The sequence below is a fragment of the Nanorana parkeri genome, unplaced genomic scaffold (assembly GCF_000935625.1).
Source record: "Nanorana parkeri isolate BGI_ZX_2015 unplaced genomic scaffold, ASM93562v1 scaffold562, whole genome shotgun sequence".
Lineage (NCBI taxonomy): Eukaryota > Metazoa > Chordata > Amphibia > Anura > Dicroglossidae > Nanorana > Nanorana parkeri.
The window spans coordinates 619,377-643,510 of NW_017306830.1; the positions used below are offsets into that span (position 1 = coordinate 619,377).

Below are 24,134 nucleotides of genomic sequence, written 5' to 3' on the forward strand. Positions count from 1 at the left end.
TCAACCCCCCCCCCCCCCCTTGGTTTTTTTTAAGCAGTGTTGGCTGCAATACCTACCTCCAATCCAAAGCTGTCCTCCGCAGTACCTCTTTTCTGCCACAAGATGTCCTCAGTCTTGTAGTCTACCAACCTGCACATGATTGACCAAAAAGAGGAGGTGGAGACTCTTTTGGGACCTGGAAGGCACTCTAATGGGAGGAGGTCCGGACACACAGGAGTAAAGAGGAGCTCAGAGGCGACTTCCTGGCATTCCTGTTGCTTACCCAATGCTGAGAAGAGATCATTGCTCGCTGTATACATATATTGATCAGGCCTAAGGATCACTGTGTTTTTTAAAAGCTTGCCATAAAAGTTCTAAAACTTGTAAGTGAATTATTTTGTTTTATTTGTCCTTTAATAAATGATTCACCACACTATTGGGGGAATTTCCTACGACTGGAACAGAGACAATCTGCAGCAGTTGTGCACAGTAACCAATCAGCTTCCATCTTCATTCTGTTCAGTTAAGCTTTGAAAATGAAAGCTGGAAGTTGGTTGGTTACTATGCACAGCTGCTCCAATTTCTGCCTGCTCCAGTCTTATTAAATTCCCCTCTATGTTCTTTTTATACATTTCTAAAGTGTCCGTCTGTGTTCACTCACCTTGCAGCTTTCTGTGTCAGGTCCTTGGGGAAGTCTGGGCACAACATCTGCAGCAGACAATGATATTCCTTCATGGTCAGGAGATCTGCAAGAGACATAAGCTTTGTTAGAATTTGCGTGGAGCAAGCCTAATTTCTGAAGCTGAAAGAGCAAGTTAAACGCTATTTAGAAAAAGTCTCAGGATTCACGTAGGTGGGCTTCAAATTCAGAAACAAGTTCAATGCAATTTGGTTTGTGTTGCTCGGATTCACAATGGAGTTTGATGTGCTTTGGACTCACTTCTGAAGACATTAGAAGTTGCTCCTGAGCTGCTTCAAGCTGCTTTACATTCAAAATGATTTGTATGAGGAAGGGAAGCAATTCAAAAGCAAATACATGCCTTTCTACAGTTACTGTTGGTGGAAAAGACAGATAATTAGCATGACAATAAAACAATTAGCAGGTCAAGGTCAGCAACAGTACTCTGTATTGCTTGGCATGTTACTTTCCCTATATCATCTGCACATAGTCCACCCCCCAACATGTATACTTACCAAGCCATGCTCCCTTGCTGCCTCCCCACCTGCCTAAGCTCTGGTATTGACTGCTATGTCCTGCCCAACGTGAAAGTGTTCAACAATGGTGATTGGCTGCTCACATTAAGGATTGTCCCATAGGGGAGGTCATGTGCTCAACCTCAAAGCACCTGTCTGTTGGGAAGGGCTCTGGCTGTGATGGGAGGTGGCAAGCGAGCATAGCTGGATAAGTATAAGTGCCTGGGTGGGGACCTGTGTAGATACTGTCACTGTGGCCTAAAGAGACAAAGTGACAGAGTTTCATTAAGCTGGTTACAAACCAAGGTATATGATCATCTGGAAATGAACAGTGGAATACCTTCTTCAGCCAATATGCATAGCTACTATTCAGTACATGACGATTTCCCCATAATTGCCCAGGAAATCGCTGATGAGGGTACATTCTCCAGCCTTTTCAGTCTCCGACATTGTGGGGCCGATACAATTATTTGCTTAAGGCTGTTACATGACTGTTTATACCATACAACAGTCTCCCACCATTTAAGATCATCATCATGGTTCTTCTCCATCCAGCACCAATGTAACTACTTTGGCACTGGACCTGTGCACAGACTCTCTAAAGCAGTGGAGAGACACGTCATGAAGACCTCAATGCAAAACCATACCTGGTGAATGCAAATACACTTTATGGCCACACCTTTGTGGACCATCATACATATATGACCTTGTTGGGAATTAACTATAGACATTAATATAAAGTTGCTGCCCCTTCACCACTTTTGCAATTATAACAGCCTCCATTCATCTAGGAAGGCTTTCCACACAATTGTGGAGTGTCTGTGGCGATTTGTGTCTAATAAGCATTTATTAGGTATTGATGTTGGATGAGAAGTTTTGACTTGCAATTGGCATCTCAGCTCGTACCTGAGGTGTTCAATAGGGTTGAGGCCCGGGCTCTGTGCCGGTCACTCGGGTTCCTTCACACCAAACTCATCAAACCATGTCTGACCTTGGACCATGGACCTGACCTTGTGCATCCAAACTGAATAATTTGGAGGGATTTCCACATACATTTTATGCCATATAGTGTAACTGTACTCAGCACAACATACTTGGTAGGTGCTGGAACCACGTGCCAAGTGCTCCCTTTCAATGTCAATCAGTACAAGCTCTGACTGGAAAACTAGTCATAAAGAAGTTAAAAGTATCTTTATACAAAGCCTATATGACGGACTTCAGTCTCCCCCAGTGTGTCCCTGTAATGTACCCTGCTTCAGACTCATGCTGTAAACATGGCCTGGGTCCTGGGTGGTCAGAATGTCTTAAGTGAAGGTAGGCAGAGAGGGGGTGCCAAGAATCCACTTGTGTTTATATAGTGTATAAATATCTTCAAGACGGTTATAATTTTCACAGTGGTTTCTCTCCCCAAACCCCCCCACACCACAAGGCTTCTGGGAGCGGCCCATGGCAGACTCTTGGCAGAACTTAAAGGCAAGACAAGCATCAATGATATTTCAACATAGGACTGGGAACAACCACCAAGACTACAGTGTCCTCTGAGATGCAGAATACAATAACAGAGACGGTACTGGCTTGAATGTAGGATGTGTATAGTAAAGATAGGTCAGAAAAATAAAAGGAATCAATAGAGCCAAGGGCCTAGTGGAGTCTGAGGTTATACTACATTATAATGGAAGAGCACGGTCCCCAAATACAAGTTGGAGATAATCTTATAAATATTTACATAGTTAAGTTGAAAAAAGTCCATCAAGATATTGGGGGCTTTTTATGAGGTTGGAGCCCCCAATAATTATAGATATAGATGATTTTAAAACAAAAAAATATATTATTTGTCCTTTCTCCTCCATTGTTAATAAACAAGATCAACATATAAGACTATTATAGGGCTGCAACAACTAATCGATTAAATCGATTCTGAGAATAGTTAGCATCTATTCTCATTATCGATTAGTTGGTTTGGGAGAGAGAGAAAGAAAGAGAGAGAGAGGGAGGAGGAGAGAGAGAGGGAGGAGGAGAGAGAGAGAAAGAGAGAGAGAGAGGGAGGAGAGAGAGGGGAGGAGGAGAGAGAGGGAGGGGGAGAGAGAGAAGGAGAGAGAGAGAGGGAGAGAGAGAGGGAGGGGGAGAGAGAGAGAGGGAGGGAGGAGAGAGAGGGAGGGAGGAGAGAGAGGGAGGGAGGAGAGAGAGGGAGGGAGGAGAGAGAGCGAGAGATTTTTTTTTTAAAATACACCTAATCGATTAATCGAAATTAATAAATCGGCTAACTAATCGATTATGAAAAAAATCGTTAGCTGCAGTCCTAGAATAATACTTCGTTAATTTGGACAGAAATAATTCATATGTTGTAGCCCAAATACATACCTGTGACCCAAAACAGTCCTTCTCTATGGATTCAAAATGCTCCGATTCCCTGCTGATTGCGCTATCCACCCTGGTTTAAAGCATGGGAATGCTGATCGTAGTGAAACCCCCTGGATATCCACCAGACCCGAAAGCCAGATCTAGGATGCAGATGATCTGTCTATGGATAAAGGCATTGATTGGCTACCTCTGTAGGAGCCAAATCAATGACTTCACATTGCCGAGCACAGATCCTCCAACATGGTGCAATCCACAATCTGCTGAGCTTAGTCAACAAAAACTTGATGATGAGTATCGGTTATGTAAGAGGCTCAAGGCAATAGGCTATTGCATGCTCTGTGATCTGGACTGGCTAGGAAAAGCCCAATTACTGGGAAGAAAAGGGGGTAAGGTGCTGTGACAGAAATCAGTTTTTGGTACTCTTTTATATTTGGGGCTTAGGCTGATGCTACATTAGAACAGATGCCAAATGTTAACATGTTGGAGAAGCCAACGCGAGTCAGACATACCCCAAGCAAGCCCTCTCAGCAAGTGATCCCGGACCCCACCTAACTTTTAAAGAGGACCCATACAATGGAAGCTCTATCTAAAAAACAAACGGAGCACAAAAGACCAGTCACTGGTATTTCCTGTGAATCACTGCAGCTGATCTTATCCCCAGGACTGACTTACCATGCCTTGTTCCAGGCTTTGTCTGGGTGGAGATGGCCATCTTATTAAAGTAACAGGGCTTTGTTTACCTATGCCAAACCTGCCCACCCACACTCATGAATGGTGAGATGAAAACTTGGGGGATCATGATCAAGAAACAGCAAGATAGCTGGAGAAAGCATATGTCTACAGAATCAATTAAGTAGGAGCAGGGAGATCCTTGCACTGCAGATATGGATCACCTGACCCCACAGATATCATTGGCATTAGCCATTTAACATTTCGTCTGCAAGGCACTCTGGAACATGTGCATGAATGCAATGTATTTATTTATTACAAGTATTTACAACCTTACCATCGTGTCTTGAATTGTATTGTGATTGTAATGTCTTCCTTATATTGTAAAGCGCTGCGCAAACTGTTGCCGATATATAAATCCTGTATAATAATAATAATAATAGTGCCGGCAATTTTACGCAGCCCTTTACATAGTGCACATTGACATCAGTCCCTGCCCTCAAGCATCTTGCAATCTAAGGTCCCTATCTCAAATGCATACATACAAGGGACAATTTAGACAAGAGCCAATTAACCCACCAGCATGTCTTTGGAGTGTGGGAGGAAACCCATGCAAGTGCAGGGAGAACATGCAAACTCCTTGCAGATAGTGTTCTGACCAGGATGGCGACCCCCAGTACTGCAAAGCAGAGTTGCTAACCACTACGCCACTGTGCCACCCAATAATAATAACAACCTGCTTTGCCGATCTTTATTGGCATATTAACTCTGTGTTACAATAGCTCCTTACAGTTTCTTGCACTGTTATTTATTTGCAGCATAATAATTTGCTACGAAGACAAATACATAGAACAATACTCCCTGTGGCCAGCAGGGGGAGACTCAGCAGTAGATATCAGGGCAGCCAACCTCACAATAATAAGTATCTGCAGTTGTGATAAATGTAGATTGGGATGCTGGAAAACAGCTTTACACACAGGAACACCATGACAGACAAGTCATATAATCTCTCCCTGGCAACTCAGAAAATGGGAACAGCAGCGTGAAATACCATTTAGCATCTTGCTCCGTCACACCGGCTGAGCGTTAAAAAAGGAAAAAAAAATCTGAAATGATGTAACTGGGAACCAGAGCACAGAATCAGAACATGTCTGATATCAGCCTAAAGCATGTGACAGTAGATGACGCATCCATCTGATTGGCTGCAGCACATCTCCTCCATATTGTCAGTGTTTTTGATGACAGTCTGCAGTCATATCATTGCCATTTGTAGAGAACTGCAGGCTATGATGCTCAGCAAACGCACAACAGCAGCAAAGCAAAGACAAAGATTATTTAAAGTGGAACTTTGTGATCTGAATTAAGAACTTGTGAGCAAGAAGGATTTTTACTGCAGAGGAGGCGTACTATGACTTTTTCTTCTATTTGAGCCATTCCTTTGTGATTTTGCTAGTGCGCTCCAGATCATCAAACGTTAGGGATGCACCGATACTAGCATTGGTGCCGATACAGAGTATGTGGGCGAGTAATCTTACTCGCCCAAATGCCTCGATACTTACCCCGATACCGGAACATCCGACAAGAGGGAGATTTCAGCCCTCAGGGGCAGGGCCCTTCTTACCATCTTGTCTTGAATTGTATTGCGATTGTAATGTCTTCCTTATATTGTAAAGCGCTGCGCAAACTGTTGGCGCTATATAAATACTATGTAATAATAATAATAATTTCCTCTGACCAGCATTGCTGCAAGGGAGCATGGAGCCGGCTTCCTGACCAATCAGGAAGCCGGGCGGCACGTCATGACATGCCTCCCGGATTCCTGATTGGTCAGGAAGCCAGGCTGCCTTACAATGTCGAGAGGGAACCTAAAGCCGGTGTTCTTTCTATAGCACACCAGCTTCCCAGGCAATCAGGAAGCAGGGGGGAATCAGGAAGCCGTGACCAACTGCAAGGCTTTCTCATAATCCGGGCCCATGGTACTTCAGGATGCCGGTATCGGTAAGTACCAGAAAAAAATAGCGAACCTTTTATAACGGGGAAGTGCATATTGCTACAGCCCATTTATAAAATGCAGGCTACTGTGTGAAGCCTGCAGTGTGTCATGGAGTTCCCACTTCTTACAACATTCCTGCCGGCATAACGCAGGACAGTCTTAATGTCAGCTGCATGCATATACGAGTCAACCAGACCGCTTTTCTACACCCCCTAAGGGCCCATTTATACTATTGTGCTGCAATAACATGCAACGGTAATGTGCATTACGTGCAATGGTGTGATGCCATGAAGTTCATTCATAATGCGGGTTAACACAGCTCAATCATGTGAATGGGCCCTTTGGCTTGCTTTATCTGTTTATGTTTTGTTCAGACTGTGGTAAACTATGTGAACAGTATGTCTGGTATGACTGACAGCTATAACAGCCTGCAGTAATGTGACACTTGGGTGATATAAAAAGACTTCAGACAAAGCAAAACTCTAAAGCAGCCGTACAAGGAGGCGCTTCATCACAACATGGCACTGAGGATGGTTATCTCGTCATCTAGACTTGCAGTTAAAAAAAAAAAAAAAACTATTTTATTTAGAATTCTCTCGGGTGCATTAAAAATCTACACCGAGAGAAATATGTAGCCAGTTCTGTCTTCTCTTTGGGAAAATGCTAGTTGTCTGGTCCGTATGCTGATCCTGAGGCTTCAAAGCCCAATTCTGAGCTCCACACACCCTGACGCCTCCAGCATGTGAATATATAATCCCATACTCCCACTCTCACCAAATCTGCATGACCAACATTCCAACTCTTACCAACTAACCTGCAGGCTCACCCAGTCCACCAAGGTGAATGACCCCCATTCCCTCTCAGTTCTTAACACCACACCTGAATCAACTACATACTCTCCACCACATCTGCATGCCATCTTCCTTTCTGCACTGCCATGACTGTATTCCCTCCCACCCTAAACACAAGGCTTGACCTCTACCTAACTCCCACCACCATGACCAAAATCCCCCCCAACATCATGCCTAATGCCCCTGCTCTCCCACACACAACCCACCCACCCCCCTCCTGATCTCACCATTGCACCAGAGCTTCCCCCATGCTCCTACTACCACATCACCCCACTTAGTCCCAATCACCCTTGTCACCACTGTGCCTGCCACCACCCTAACCCCCTGCTTTGATCACCTCACCTGCCACCTTGCCGGTTCTACAAAAGGGCACACTTTTGCTAATATATGACTATATCACACACATACACACTTTAGAACATTCTAAAAAAAACACAAGTATCGCAATATGGAGGCAATAAGTCACATATAAACGTGATGGGACCAGAAGCTGATAGGGCACAAACTTCCCTTACAAGCCTGAAACATTTACAGAAGTATTTCCTGAATTAAAATTGTCAGCTTGAGCTCACCCCTGTACAGCAAGACTCTGCATCAACCATTGCTTAGCTTCTGAGAATACCATGCAAAAATGTGCACATGGAGGTGTGAGCCTGCCATCCTGAAGACTTGGCAGTGCTGAAGCTCCAACTTGGTCCCTGGAAGCCATCATGACACTTTGGGTTTCTGCCCATCAACCACAGACACCATTTGCTGCTATTAAGGAAGGAGAAGGAATTTAGTGCCGCACAGGAACCTGGCAAACACAGATCTCCGGCAAGTATCCATCACAATGAAATTTGTATTTGGCACAAAAACTCATTTATACACAAACATCTCTTCTCCAATGAACACCAGAAGGTCACGCATTTTATAGCACCAGAAACATTTTCTGCAAAGTTAGGTCATGGAAATTTTGAACTCCATCGCAGCATCATAAAAAAACAAGAGAACGTTTTATAGCACCAGCTGTACAGTCACTTGACATGAGTTCAGCCATGTTGTATGTTGGATGAGTTTTCAGCACTGGCATCTCCACCCTGTGTCATTATGGTGCCGGACTGTGACCCTTCAAGTGCTGATAGCTGTGCCACCAGAAAGGGTAAGTATACTACAGAAGGGGGTTCAAGTAGAAGTAGGGTTTAGGTTAGTTCAATATTACAGGATTTATTCAGCTGTTAGGGTCAAGGTTAGGGTATAGTAGGTCATAGGTCAAGTGTTTGGTATGGAAGGTAAAAGGTTAAGCTTAATTTTCAGCACAAAGTGCTGATTAGTATCAGGGGTCAGGTTCAGGGTTGGTGGAGGTTAACAGGTAAGGGCTTGCCTTAGGAGCCAGGTTAAAGCAGAACCAAAAATGATATTTGGACATGTGCATGGGTTTTCCTTTCGTTACTTGTTATTCCCTTTGCAATGCGCCTTTGAATTTGCTAGAAAATTTGACCATTCCACAAGAGTCAAATCCCTAGCACAACCCTCTTCCTCCTTTCCAATCATAGCCCTCTCCTCTTCAGGGAGTGTCTAATTACCCTCCAGTCTGAACCAGCTCCTCTGCCCTTCCCCTCGCCTCCCTACATAACATTTTATGTAGCAAATGAGGGAGGAGTCAAGGGGAGTCATTTGAGTGACAGCTCTGAGTCTGCTGGATCTAAGATGGCGGCACCCAGCAGCCATCTCAGGGCTTTTGGATGTCAACACATGGGAGGCTTTTACAGATAAATATGCTATAGAAGGCCTTAAAAGTAGAAAGTATAAGGGTTAAGGTTAGCTTAATGTTACAGCATTTAGTTTAGCTGCTAAGGTCAAGTTTAGGGTTTAGTGGGCCACACGTCAAGTGGTGGGCATGGGGGGTAAACATTTAAAGGCTCATATTCAGAGTCAGACTTAGAGTGATGATAAGTATTAGGGTCAGGTTGAATGTTGAGTGAGGTTTGGAGATGAAAACCTGACAGGTTAAATCTGAACTCCATCCAAAAACAATATTTGGATACTGTAAAAAATATATTAGCACTAATGAAGTGCGCCCCGCGTGTGTAGGCTGCAGTGTTCTGTAAAACTCTTATGTTCATTCACCCCATACAGTATAGTCAGCGCCGAATGTCCTACACGGAGGCTGTCACTTCTGGCTGGAGTACACCGATGGGAGCGGGTTGCGCGCTCTGCAGCTCATCCATTGAGAAATCACCTTGCATTCTTTTCACAGCATGCAAGCCATTCTGTGAATAGAGGAGGTATGGATGAAGTCACAATCTCCCCTCTTCCATTCACAGAACACCTTGCATGTTGTGAAATGAATACAAGACGGTTTATGTAAACAAATACGTTCAATTGACATATAATCCTATAAGATTCTGGCCTCCGATATAGGTACAATACATTCTGAGGACTCTCCAGCCAGCAGTGATAGAGTTACACCCTTCTCCATAGTATGCTAAACGGTGGGCAGTAAAGTCACCATGTGGGTTCCTAGTTATTTATAAAGATCCCAGATCAGAGGAAGACTTGGCCACTCTCTGACTAGGATCTGTCTCATGAAAACAAACTCCTTGCTATTTTGTTAATTTGCTGTTCCAGTGTGCAGGAATAGAAGAAAAATAAACAAGTTACGGGCCAAAGGGGACAGTCATCGCTCCAAAAAAGAAAGGCGCAAACCTTTAATTCCCAAGCAGAGAAGCCAGCACACAGACTGCCCATGGAGCTCTGATCTTCCCAGAAGGAAGCATAAAATGACAGAACTAAACTGGATCCAGCTGTTCTAACCACCGCAGGCCCGCTGTGCCCATCTGTTCAACACCTCCTCCTTACCTCCCAACTATCTGGCCCTCCCCATCTGTACGGATGCACTGTGCACAGCACCATGCACTTTTAGGCCAATGCGGCAAGTGCTAAGCGATACCTGGGGAGTCCGGGGGAGGGCGGCTGGGCATCATAGGGCGTCACTTATAAACAGCTGAAGGTTACTGCTCCCCAGTAGACAGATGATGTTGTCATTCTCAAGTTGCTGTTTATGGTAAATATTTAGCAAACAGGCAAATAAATGTAAAAGCGCAGTATAACAAGGGAGTGGAGAGGGGGTCACAGCCCGAAATATATCCAGACAGCTGATATGAATAAAAGGACGGAGCAGCAATGTAGCTTGTTTCCACCTGGACTGATTTACCAGCCTGGGCTATGGACCACCAAGGAAGTGTGCAGTTGTCAGGCCAATACAATGCCGGTTGTGACGGCTGATGCCAAGGAGACACGATACAGGGGTAAGGGCACATGCACACGGGCGGCTGAGCCCGTACAATGTAAATACCGGTGTATTCCCCATAGAAGTCAATGGCCGTACATGGTTATACGGCGGTACTTGTACACATGTTTACATATGTAAATGCCTGGGCACAGGACCTTTCAGACCATGACTCACCTGTGGCGGGATCTGTGAATAGAAGTCCCAATGGAATATAAGTGCAGTGAAATCACCGCACCCAGGGCCATCAATATAACGAGGCAGGCTAAGGTGGTTGCCTTAGGCGGCATCTCATTGGGTCACGTGAGAGAGGTGTGCCTGCTGCCCCCTTTCCTGCCAGAGCATTCCAGGTTGCTAAGAGCTCTTGGCAACCTGTGACGCTCAGGTCGGCATCCCGCCCAGCTTGTGGCAACCAGTCATGTCAATTTGCAGGGCAGGACGCCAGAAGTAACACCCCCATGCACCAACACACAGGCGGCAGGGTGATCTAGTGACAGCCCTGCGGCAACTGTAGTCCATTCATTCTTCCTCCTGTAGATGTTACTGAATGTCTGGTGGGTGCAATGCTCTGGCTCCTGCAGACTCCTCCTCCTGGCCATGCCTAAACCTCAGTACATACATTGATCCACTATTCCACTGATCAATGTTGCAATGCTTTACTGGTTCCCATGCAAAAATACCATGAGGGCTTGTTCACATCAATTGCGGTGCGTTCCAAAGCAGTAGCTGCTGGAACGCACCGCAATCGCTCACAAAACTTCCCCCTGCTTTCTGGGGCGGGAGGAGGTGTGGCGGTGCATTGAGGTCAATGGCACCACAGCCACCCCCCACCGTTCGCAGTGCGATCGGACGCGTGGCAAAACATTGCCTGCGTTCCATTCCACTGCAAACACAAAATATAAAGCATGCAGCATTTTTTGCGTTCGCATTGGAACGGAACGCAGGCAATGTTTTGCCACACGTGTGATCGCACTGCAGGCGGGGCGGGGGGGGGGGGGGGGGGCGTGGCTGCGGTGCCATTGACTTTAATGCACCTGCACGTCCCCTCCCGCCCCAGAACCGAGTGGGAAGTTTTGTGAGCGATTGCGGTACATTCCAGCAGCTACCGCTCTGGAACGCTTGCTGTGAACAAGCCCTGAATGCACATTATGGTGGGATTTCCCTTTAATGCCCATAGTCTGGACCCAGGTTTACCATTTCCTTTGACTTTCAGATCGGTTTTTGATGGGCTAGCTACTGGTTGTGGATTGGTCACGTACGTCAGCGTGGTGATTTTGGAAGACATTAAATATATTTCTGATGAAAACCAGAGACACTTCCCCGGATAGCAGACACGCTGATAATATCAGTTGTACAAACACAATCAGCATTTGGCGTATTAGAATACTTAATACCACATATGGATTATTCGGGGTCAGGAGGGTCCATGCAGCTTAATTCCTATTTAGCTTTTGCTCTTCTCTGAAGCAACTCAAAAACATCCATCGCAAACCTTACTTGAAGCTGCTCGCTGGGCTGCTGAAATTCCCTATAATTAGGACTAACCAAGATACGCAGCCTGTTCCAGCCACAATAAAAGTGCGGCTCACAAAATGACTTTTCTCTATAGTGACTGGAAGAAAGGAATCTGGGAAAAAATTACTACATTGTTGATAGTTTCTTCAATGAGAAAAAGAGCCGCACAAAGTGGTCATTTATAAGACTCGCAGTTCATAGGGGATAGGCGAGTGTGCATTGGAGGTCGTGGCATTTTTCCCATTGAGTGGGAACAACTTGCTTTTGGCTCGTTGCTATACAAGCAAGTCAATAAGAAAACTCCGGTCTAAGCAAAAAAAATTCTCTATAGTTTCTAGAGGCAAAGCTTTTTTGAATTCTAAATTGAATAACATTTTAGTCGCTACACTTAAAGAAGAACTCCGGGCAGAGATTTTATTAAGCCTTGGAGTGGGGCTACTCTTACACTGCAAGGGTTAGCTGCTCGTTTTTGTCAAGGGTAAAAAAAAATAAAAAAATTATACTCACCTAATCAGCTCTTAAAGCGTCTCTCCCCTTCTTCTGCAGAAGTCTAGGAGTCCTTGAGTCATCACGTACAATACAGTGTATTGGTTGCAAGGACGTGGAGAGACATGTTATTGCTGCAGCTGGGGAGGAGGAGACAGGCTGGAGGGAGCGCTGCCGCCTCTAAGGTACGGGTGAGTATAACTTTAAATTTTTTACTCTAGGCAGTTAACCCTTGCAGTGTGGGGGTAGCCCCACTGCAAGTGTAATATAGTTTTTCTTTAACCCAACAATCAGAATATTTTGCAGTCTATGCTTTCCCCTGCTTTAAAGTGATGCTGATGAAATTACTTACAATGGATGCTGCTCCTTGATGTTTAAAAGTTTTAGTTTCCTGCAGAATCAGCTGGTCCCCTGAGCACTGGCCCTGATATCCTGTTTTAGGGTGGTTCCTTTCCCTTGCAGGGTCTTATGGAGCCACGCTTGTGTATGCTAGTAAGCTGTAAGCTGGCACAGCAAAGCAAAGCAAGCCAACCCCCTGCTCTCTGCTCCCTTCTCCTCCCACTTCCTTCTCCAAGCTAGTAGACTTTGCTGACCCTTGTAATCTTGTACTGGACAGGAAGTTCAGGGAAGCCGAGCTGAGTGGATCTTTACTATACTTGTGGTAATGTGGTAATATATTTGAATGTTTTTGTGCCGAAAGTTGAGCTTTAAAGCAACTCTTGTTTAAATTTAAGTGTGGATAAAGTGTTGCCTGTAAAGAAGATAGGAGACATTTACTGCCTGCCGAACACCGCTGTAATGAAGGGAAGTTGCCTCTCTTTCTGAAAATGCTAGCCGTCTCCTGCCTCTTGAAGTCTTCTGCAAGAACCAACAGATCTGCGCTTGGTTTGACCAGGCGCAGATCTGCTCAATGGGTTTACTCTGCACAGGTGCTTACCAGAGGGAGACTGAGCCAGAAGAAGTTGCCTTCTCCCTGTGCCAAGCTAAGCTGAGGAAAGGAGGGCAGAGGCAGCCGGAAGGTTCCCTGTGATGAGTGTCTGGAGGGACACTTATCAGAGGGAGCCGAGCGGGCAGTTCTCTGCTGCCAGCACTTCTCTCTCCCCCCAGTGATCACTTGCTGATTGTGGGGTAGACAGGAGAAGAAGCAATACAGTAAGCTGTTATAACTCGCTGCATCACACCCTGCAGTGACCGCATTCCAGAGGAGTGTCGTCACTTTGCACTATGTCCCTAATAGCCAGATGTCCCTGCGGGACCTTTGCTTACTAAGGGCAATGTGCTCAGACAAATATACATGGCGCAGTACTCTGTACTATGCCATGTACTATATCAGGTTAATTGTGTTTCCTCTGACTCAGTATCCCCTATGCTTAGAAAGGGATCCACAACCCACATGGATTATAGCACAGGGATTATCCCGTATGTCAAGCATGGGATCTCACACTTGTTTACAATGTGCATGGAGCGTGACAGTGGAGCTTTATTTACAAACACTACTGACATGTCTCCTGCAACGTAAATAAACACCAACATGAATGCTGAATTTCCCATGCACAGCTGGGGGTCACAAACGCTGCCACGCGCATCACAGGGAAGGTCCGGATTACCTATACGAAAAGATCCATCGTAAGAAATGTGTGATTCCAATCCGATCTCTGATCTCCAATTTATTGACGAATGATGCTGACAGAATCGATCTGCTGAAGTAGATGTTTCTCTTGTATCCCTCAGAAGAATCTGCTTTTCATATGAAGATTTTGCCATTTTTAATAAATAGGTCTAGTTTCAGCAACATTACGTCCCCAAAAAATGAGGTCAGCTCGCACCCTGAATATACTGAATGGTCAGGTTTTTCCATCAATGGATTTTTTCTTCCCTGATGGCACTTTGGGCATATTCCAAGATGACAATGCCAGGATTCATCCGGCTCACATTGTGAAAGAGTGGTTCAGGGAGCATGAGACATCATTGTCACACATGGATTGGCTATCACAGAGTCCAGACCTTCACCCCATTGAGAATCTTATGGATGTTCTGGAGAAGAATTTACACAGAGGTCTGACTCTCCCATCATCACTACAAGATCTTAGTGAAAAATGAATGCAACTCTGGATGGAAATAAATGTTGTGACATTGTATAAGCTTATCGAAATGATGCCACGGCGAATGTGTGCCGTAAATCAAAGCTAAAGTTGGTCCAACTAAATATTAGAGTGTGTGACTTTTTTTGGGCCAGGCCGTGTATTATGTCAAATGTACGATTTTCCTCTGTAATGGATGCAAAATGTTTTTATATAACAACTTCTTAATGGAGACTCTGTATGATCGAGGAATCAGCCACAAGTCCTGCAAGCTTGATCCAAAGCTGGCCATATACCAGTAGAATGTTGTTCGAAAACATTTGTGTTTGGAACATTTGTTTGACATTCTAATTAGAGCTGCAGCTAACGATTATTTTCAAAATCGATTAGTTAGCCGATTATTAAGTTCGATTAATCGGTTAATCGGATAAACTATAAAATAAAGTTTAAAAAAATGGCTACAGTGATAGGACTACTAGTTTGTATTGAGGTTGTAGTCCATCACAGGAGCAAGCTTGGAGCGGTGGAAGTAAAAAAAAAAAAAAAGATAGTGTGGTGTGCAATATAGTGAAATGGAAAGTGTAAAATTATACAGCAATGAATGCAGAATGGCACCGGCTATAGAGGACTACAAAACCCAGCAAAAGCACATTATACAGCACAATGCAGAATACCGCCAGCTATAGAGGAATACAACAAATCCCAGCAATAGTACATAATAGCTGGCGGCATTCTGCATTGCGCTGTATAATGTACTATTGCTGGGTTTTGTAGTCCTCTATAGCTGGTGGTATTTAGCATTGTACCACTTTATAATGTACTATTGCTGGGATTTGTTGTAGTCCTCTATAGCTGGTGGTATTCCGCATTGCGCTGTATAATGTATTATTGCTGGGACTTGTAGTCCTCTATACAGCGCAATGCAGAATATCACCAGCTATAGAGGAGTACAACAAATCCCAGCAATACATTATACATACAGCGTACGGTGTATTGCTGGGATTTGTATTCCTATGTATAATATACAGCACAATGTACCATCAGCTATAGAGGAATACAAATCCCATCAATACATTATAGAGCACCATGTGTGGGAAAGTGCAGTCTTCCAGCAACGTGCTTCTGAGATCGGACCTGTCTATCAGCAGCTGTCATCCCCCCACACCTGCTCCTCCTTACTATATCTCCCCACGTCTCTGTGCCGATTGTGGATGGGCAGGAAATGTGAGGCGGGGAGGAGGTGCGGCGTGTGGAGCGTGGATGCAAGCGGGTCTGGCAGCAGCGAGCGTGAGGTGGGGGGGAGGTGCGGCGCACAGCGTGTGGAGCTGTGAACAGGGCCAACTGATCGGAAGACGATTAATCGATTATTGAAAAAGTTGACAACTTTTTCAATAATCGATTATGTCGATTAGTTGTTGCAGCCCTAATTCTAATGTTTGGGAACAAAACATTTGACAGGCTGAGGATGGAACATTGTTCTCGTTTCTTATCTGAATGAACGAAACTCTAACCATGAATGCGATTTTTGTGTGTGAATAAATTGTACATATTGCATTGCGCATGTGCTAGGCACAAAATAAAACAGTTTATTACATGTGGGATTCATTCCAAGTAGCAGATCTGGTCCAAATTTTAAGGGCTTTTGAACAAATTTAGTTGACCCGATGATGACAGGATCGAATGTTGTGACGGCCACCTTTTTACTAGCCATACACGCAACGATAAACAATCAGAAAGATTATTGGATTATTTCAAGTGATCTATTGATCAGCAACAATTAGGACACAGCAGAGAAAAATAACGATTTGCCCAAATTCCACGGGATTTTCCACCAGGAACAGTTGTTCCTTTGTAGTTAAAACAATAGTTTACTAATAAACTTAGCCATTTAGTAAATTCCACATTTATGGGTAGTCTTATGGTGAGCATATATGTGGCAATACACTCATTCAGTATACTGATCGTTTTACTGTAAGAATTGCACTAAATAGGCAATTCCGTCAATAAATAATTGTTTTTTGAGGAAAGAGACAATTAGTACTTGTGAAATCCCATTAACCCAAATCAATATTTCTTTGTTGTGTCCAAGGCTTCATCTCAAAGCCCAATATTTTAAAGCAGACCTGTTTTTTTTGGTCACCAGGCCACAAGCAGCCCTTTGGCTGTCCCTGTCTGGCCCGAGTGGTAGTCCTGTCCAGATTGTGATCACCTCTGAGGTCAGTGCTTCCTCTGATTTCACTGCACACCATGAGCTTCTCATAATGTGCATTAGAAGCTGCTGCAAGTCAGATAGAGCCCACCTCATTCCCTGGCTGGAGGACATCCAGTCTAACCATTCCTGGCCTATTCCTTTCATCCACTGGATTTCAGTTCCTTCATAATGGAGGCTCAGCATCACATGCAGGCATTGCCTAGGGGAGTCTGCATACAAATACAAACTGCCTAGGAACGCACAATTTTCCTGACTGATATCCACCCATCAAGGTATTTCAGCGGCAGCACCAGGATGGGTGTCAACAGTTGCACATGCGTTATGACATCTGTGGTGTGACAACTTCACGCATGCACGGTGATGTACTTCACTGCCGGTGGCCATCTTGGTGATGGACGCCAGAAAAGAAAGAAAGTGATATTGATCCGGCGGGATAAGGTATGCCGCCGGTTCCCTACTATCTCTCATGTCACTGCCGGGCTCTCGGTCCATGACCAAGTGTCCGACTTTTAAGGGGCGGTGACACCAAAATGACTGTCAGTCATTTTGGTGTTACCCCCTCGGATGGTGTCACTTGGTGCAGCCCGCATCCCCCTTGTAACGCCACGGAGGCATTTTGTTATTTGCATAACTCCTCCCGAGACTCAGCCCACTGCTTGTATCAGGTCTGAGGACTCTTAAGAGAAGTACTGAGGCCGAGTGCTGTGATGTATTCAGGAAGCTATGTAAAGCACCCTGCTGGCCCCTCCCACTAGCCGAGATCTGCCTGCATTGCATAGAGAAGCCCAGAGAAGACATCTCCAGGTCTACAATAAGGTATGTTGTGAAAATGGAAAGGCTTTATTTAAATTTATTAGCATGTTGATGGGGGGGAAAAGGAGGAACCATGGAAGGCAAAATTCAAGCAGAATAAACTTCAGCTTTGAATACACTTTAAATATCCGACAAGAAAGGTGATTTTGGAAAAGGTGACCGGCCTGTAAAGTAAATGTGATATTCACTGGCCACACTGATCAATGTTTTCATACGACCCTATACAATATGGACTGTGGGTCTGCAAATCTAATGTAGGATCAGGCAGCTGCTGTTAAGAATACATTTTCAGGTGGCACAATATGCCTGTACGTAGCCAGTTCTACCATGTTGTTCCCCGTCATGCTCTTCTCACCCTCTCCCAACGTGTGGCAATAGCATGCTCTGCATTCCTTCCATCCAGATTATTTTCTCAGCTACAAGTTCCAGCTCGGCAGACTGCATCCTAATTACAGGGGAATTTCTGTTGTATAAACTGCAAAATAAGAGCGCTGCCTTTATTTCCCCCAAACGTTTGAAGATGTTTAAGGGGAAGAGGCCGTTACGCATACCGAAAAGGACGACACCGAGGAGAAGAAAAAGACGCGGCATGTAAGGGCGCAATTCAAAAAGTCCTTCGGTGTTACGGTTATGAAGATTATATGATGGGTATAAATCACTTCTAAGTCCCAGAATCACTTCCATGTTTCATGAAGACTTTAAGGGTGATCACGGAGGGGAAGATGAACGAGGAAAAGAGTTATGACGGATGAAGAGAGAAGGGCAAATCTTGATAAAGTTACACATTGCCAGGATCGGCCATAACGTCTTCCCAGTTTGGTTAATGGTATGGCACATGTGTGGTAAAACGGTTCCTCTCCCTTCTCTATAGAGAAGGGAATGACTGTGGATCAGTTGCATAAAAATTAGTTATCAATTCTGACACTTGTTACTTCTCACTAGTTCACTCTGTCATTGTCTGACTGTGACAGTGCTTACATCTGTCACATTGGTTGCTCTTACTGGGCTGTGATTCATCACTTTAAGGGCCCGTTCACACCAGACAAAATGCGTTCCAACCCAATTCTGGCCTGAAAGCACTGCGGCTGGCTCACTTTGTTGTTGGGTGGGAGGGGGCAGGGCAGGGCAGTGCATTGAAGTGAATGGCACCGCAGCTATGGCCTCCGGCTGCAAGGGAACGCGTGGCACATCAATGCCTGCATTCCGGTCTGTTCCAGCCCAGTCCTGTCAGAAAAAATAGTGCTTGCATCATTTTTCTGACCGGAACGGATCGCAGGCATTGATGTGCCTTACGTTCCTGTGCGGCCTATCGCATTGCAGCTGGAGGGAGTGGCTGCGGTGCCATTGAGTGCAATGGACCGCCACGCCCCCTTCCGCTCCACAACAAAGATTTGGGCCGGAAACGCACTGAAGATGGTGTGAACTAGCCCTTAAGCTCATCTCTAGGTAAAACTAGCAAAGTATAGAAAGCAGCCGTGGATACAGTAAGCAAGCCTGTCCTATGAATGCATGCTGAAGAGAAAGACTATGTGCGGAAGCAGTGGTATCTCTGCAGAGGAAGAGGTAATGAGGTCACCAGCAGACCAAGGTCCACTTTATCAATACGTCTTTAATTGATATTTAGATCTTCAGTGCGTTCCGGCCCGATTCTTTGTTTTCGGGCGGGAGGAGGCGTGGTGGTCCATTGAACTCAATTGCACCGTGGCCACGCCCTCCGGCTGCAATGCGATTGGCCGCACAGCTACGCAAGGCACAACATGCCTGCAGTCCGTTCCGGTCAGAAAAAATGCTGCACTATTTTTTGTCAGGGTGTCACAAGTAAGTTCAACGCATATTTCGAAACCAAATGGAATGCCTTCATTATGCAAAGCAAATTAGTAAACAATACATGAGATTGTAGTCCATCCCGGGAGTGAGCTTGGAATGGTGACTACTTTACAACACACACAGGGACCATGGGGAACAGAAGTAGCCACCCTCCAGAAGGAAGGAAGGACAGTGCCAGCGCCAATTCAGAGCTGATTTGAAGATCTACAGCCGAGTGATACACATGTAAGGTACATTATTGTTAGTAGTTAAGGTACCTGAATGTATTTTTAAGATTTAACTCCTGAGTTTAGTGTCAGTTTAAAGTCGCAGATCACGTTAAAGATCACACTGGCTGTAATGAAACACTGGAGTAAATTCTGTCCATAACACAAGGCAAGGAAAGATTGACAGCCGGAGAAACGATGTTATAAATCATACATGGCTGAACTAATGATACAAGGTCAAGCCGCAAGAAGACATAAATCTAATACTAAAATACCAAGAGAAACATTGGGCCTGGGGGGGTAAGGGAAGGAAAGCCGAGGGTTTGCCTGTGGCTGCCACATTCAAGCTGTCACTTTTTTTAGTGTAGTGTAAGAAATTAAATCCCCATCTGGGCAAAACAGACACATTCCCGTTCCTCCAGGTCTCATGAATCAGTCTGTTGTAAAATAGTTATAAATTCACAGAGGAGTCTTATTACTGTATGAAAAACAAGAACTTTAATGGTAAAAGGATTACAAATCTACTTCAGGTGAAATCCAAAACTGCCAGTAAAAATGCTTACAGGAAACCCATCCTACCTGCTTATGGGTTCCATTGATGTGTCAGTGTAATCGTCAAGCCACCCAATAGTAACCCCTTCATGAGTGATTCTACAATCTATGACCGGGGAGTCCCCTCTGGTAGAATAGTTTAGTTTACTTTCCAAAAGCGCAGATTTTTTGTTGCAATCAGAATATATACTCCACAACACTCTATTATAGACACTGTACATTACTTTGCAATACGGCTCCATGTACACTATGCTGTACATTATATACTCCACACTGCTCCACTCTGTACACTATGCTGCAAATTAGGGATGCAACGATACTAGTATTTTGGTATCGAGTAGCGATATTTTTTTTCCGGTATTCACTGATACCGAATGCCGAGTACTGGAAGTCCCATTCAAGAAGCCAGACGGCCTGTAATGACTCGCCACCCGGCTTCCCGATTAGCAGGGAAGTCGCCCCCATGCTTCTCATGAAGCCGGCTTTCTGGCCAATCAGGAAGCCGGGCGCTGTGTAATGACATTATATACTCCATCCTGCTGCACTCTGTACACTATGCTGTACATTATAGAATTCATACAGCTGCACTCGGTACACTATGCTGTACAACAAAAACGCACACAAAATCGCCGTCGCCTAGGTGTGGACGGAGTCTTATTTTCTTTTGATACCATAATTGGGGGGTAAATGTTTTAGTCCATAATGAGAACAAAAGATATTTAAAATAAGGGCAATGCGATGAAAGTGATATTGTCAACCACACAGCTGACTCCCTGTCCAAACATCTCATAAGAGAAAACATTGCCAATGTATTATGTCCATTAGCCCAACACGGCAGCTAGTAAAGCAACTGGCAAAGTTACGATTGTATCTGTTGTGTACGGTTGGTTATTTTTATATTTCAGCTAGATTGTAGGGATTTCACCTAAATTTACTGGCCCTTTAAAGAAAACACAACCGATGAGTCGTAAACAGGACGCAGACATTCCCCTTGTGTGTTCATTTCAGATGTCCGTATTGACTCATTATAGGATGAAGAATTCATAAAATCCCTCCTAAGCTGACAAAGCTTCAGATTACTGAGCCCCCCACTGTGGGATTGTCAGTGCAGATGGAAGCCACATCAAAGCATCTCATCTACCAGCAATGTCCAAATAATAACACCCCCCCCCCCCCCCCTCCAATTGTCTCCCTCTCCTTACCTCCATTCTTAGCAATTGTCCTGAAGCATCTCCAGAAGAGTCGTAGGAAGGACGTCCGGTTATGAGGGGTGCACTGCACGAAGGAGTATTCTCTGAAAAGGACATGGGTGCCCTGAGATACACTGGTGAAACTACGGGGATAGAGAACAGACGCAGGTTACACGATGATACAAAAAAACTTTATTCAACTGCTTCAAGTATTTGTGAAGTCAGTAAAAGCAAAGGACAGTATACTATCCAAATTATTGGTTTATTTCCCACAGTCACATGACCACACTGACCCTCTTCCTTTCCAAAGTTAGGGAGCATGTCTCCATTGCCTGAGAACAGGCAGCCGGGTGAGCCACAGTCAGGCAAGTACAGCAGGGCTGGCTGGAGAAAGTGTTTGTAGACCAAATCAGGAGAGCCTTGGGGGGGGGGACGGACAACGGTGCTCCTCAATAGATATATAGAGGGGACTATTTCAACACACATTACATGGGCAGGATCCGTTGTTGTCACCATCTGGAAACCCGCCATACAGTCATCACTGATGTGCATATAGACAGGAAATGGTTTCAATAAGGCTGGAGGAGATCAGCTGCACTGAGATGCCACAAAAGATAAAATTAAGTAATTTATTCAACAATCTAAATGATATTCAATCACAGTTTACAAGTACTTTAAAGTGCAACTGAACTTTTTTCTTTCATTTCAGATACAGTAGAGAAGGATTGGGTCACCTGCCAGGTGTTTATTGCTGTCTGTGTCCCCATTAGGGAGATTCATCCCCTCTATTTGTCCTGGTGACTGTTATCAATGAAAGTGAAAGAAAATCCCACATTTTGGGTTGTCATTAGAACAGGAATACATGGGAAACCTTCCAATGGGGACACTAGTTCTGGTGACCCTGCTAACCCTTCACTTTGGGGGGATTTGCTCTCACTTACCGTTGTGGCTATCAGACAGGTAGTGAGAGGAAATCTTCCCAATGGGACACAGATGGCAAAAAAATACTGACCGGATTATAACCCTCCCTCAGACTGCATTGACACCAGAGTGACAGCGTTTCAGCACTTTTTTTGTGCGTTCTCCATGCGTCTTTTACAGGTGTTTTCTGTGCATATGTAAGAGCATTTTAAAGTGCGTTTTCAGTTCATTTTCAAATGTCTTAGCTGCCAAAACGTGCAAAAAAAAGGCATGAAAAAGTTCAAAAACACGATGATCAGCTCGAAAAACGAGCTGATAAGCTCCTCAAAAGAAGCTCAAGGACTATTTTAAAACAACGGACTGGCTTATTTTTATGTGTGTTTGCGTGTATGGCCCCCTTAGGAATACATGGGATTTTGATTTTCATGCGTTTCAGCGCGGAAAGAAACACACAACGATACACCCAGGTGTGAACTCTATCCACAACTATTAAAAAAGTTTTGTCTTCATTTCTACCTTAACACAATGCAATTCTGCTATACTGACTGATTGGCTACGAGTATTTCTCTCTTTTCATCACACTGGTAAGTGATTGTAAGTTCCCATTTCTCTGATCCTCTCCATAAAATATAAAAAAATATGTATAAAAATGTAATGCAATTCTGGAACCTATGCAAGGGGGTTGATAAAATAAGGAATAGGGTAGTGTCTTCCTTTAAGACTGATACACCTTCATCGTTTGACTTGCAAGGGTTGTTATTAGATCAGTGGAGCGGCTTTGGCACACAGTGTACATGAGCCAGACATTCAATGCCAGATCTGTACTTTGGACAGGAATTTCAGCTTTTCCTTCCTAAGATCTGCCTGCCAAACACAGGAGTTACCCCGATTATCAGCAAACGTACATGTGGAATACAATTCCTAGACACCTGCGTGGCTCGGGCCCCAGAGATACGCAGTGCACTGCAAAAGGAGGACAGAAAATAAAAGCAGTGCGAGTACAACGTGCCCTGTGCAGCTACCAGTGCCCCGGGCGTAGGAACGCCTTTTCAAAAAGCTCCATTGTCTCCCAGTGTTTTGAAATTAGGAGTGGGCGCTCTGCCAGGGCGAGGAGAATCGTTTAAGCAATCCCAGGAACCTGTAGACATGTAACATAAAAGGTCATGGGATGCCAGGTACCGAGTCTTACTCAAACCTCTGCGCCAAGCCAACAAGTCTTGACTATTTCTCCCAACAGAAAATGGGCGTTCAGCCGCCGGTTCCCCACTCCAGAAGGAACGATCAACATGGAGATACAAAGCGCAGCAAATTGTCATGAGACTGAAACAAAACAAGGACACCGCACAAAATAACAAAGACGCGGCGATCAAAGACTTCGCGCCGGGAAGACAATCGATAATTCATGCGCTATAAACACAACACAGCAGCTTATGGTAGATGGGAAAATAATTCTCATCCACATGAATGGCCAATATTTAAGGCACATCCGCCACAAATATACATTGTAATTATTAGAAGTATTTCTATAGTGCCGACGATTTACGCAGCGCTTTACATACTGCACATCAGTCCCTGCTTGTCAAGAAGCTTACAGTCTGAGGTCCCTATCCCACAAACATACTAGGGCCAATTTAGACAGCAGCCAATTAACCTTCCAGCATGTCTTTTGGAGGGTGGGAGGAAACCCACACAAGCACAGGGAGAACATGCAAACTCCTTACAGATAGTGTCCTGACTGGGATTCAGTCCAGGGAACCCCCAGAGCTGCAAGGCAGAAGCGCTAACCGCTAAGCCACTGAGCTGCCTATTGGAGAATATTTCCACCAATTCCTTTTAATGTGGCTCACTATATATTTAAAAATTCAAAAAAATAAAAACATAAACAAATGACATGTATGATGCAGTCTTACATAACCTTTTATGTAGCTGCAAGGACATGCTAAAGAATGGCAGCTCTGAGTCTGCTGGGGCTGCTAACATTAAATCCAAGATGGCAGCACCCAGCAGCTGTCT

The 24,134-nt window shown here is 44.6% G+C and overlaps 1 protein-coding gene across 1 annotated transcript in view; it reads right to left on the reverse strand.

Moving 5' to 3' along the window:
• The window catches only part of CUNH11orf49 (chromosome unknown C11orf49 homolog), a 102,007-nt gene that overhangs the window by 22,826 nt on the left and 55,047 nt on the right, over positions 1-24,134 (reverse strand). Inside the window, exons 3-4 of the mRNA XM_018562142.1 lie at positions 21,213-21,343; positions 641-725 (exon numbers count right to left, since the gene is read on the reverse strand). Of these exons, the coding sequence (XP_018417644.1) occupies positions 641-725; positions 21,213-21,343 (216 nt within the window). The remainder of the gene's footprint in view (positions 1-640; positions 726-21,212; positions 21,344-24,134) is intronic.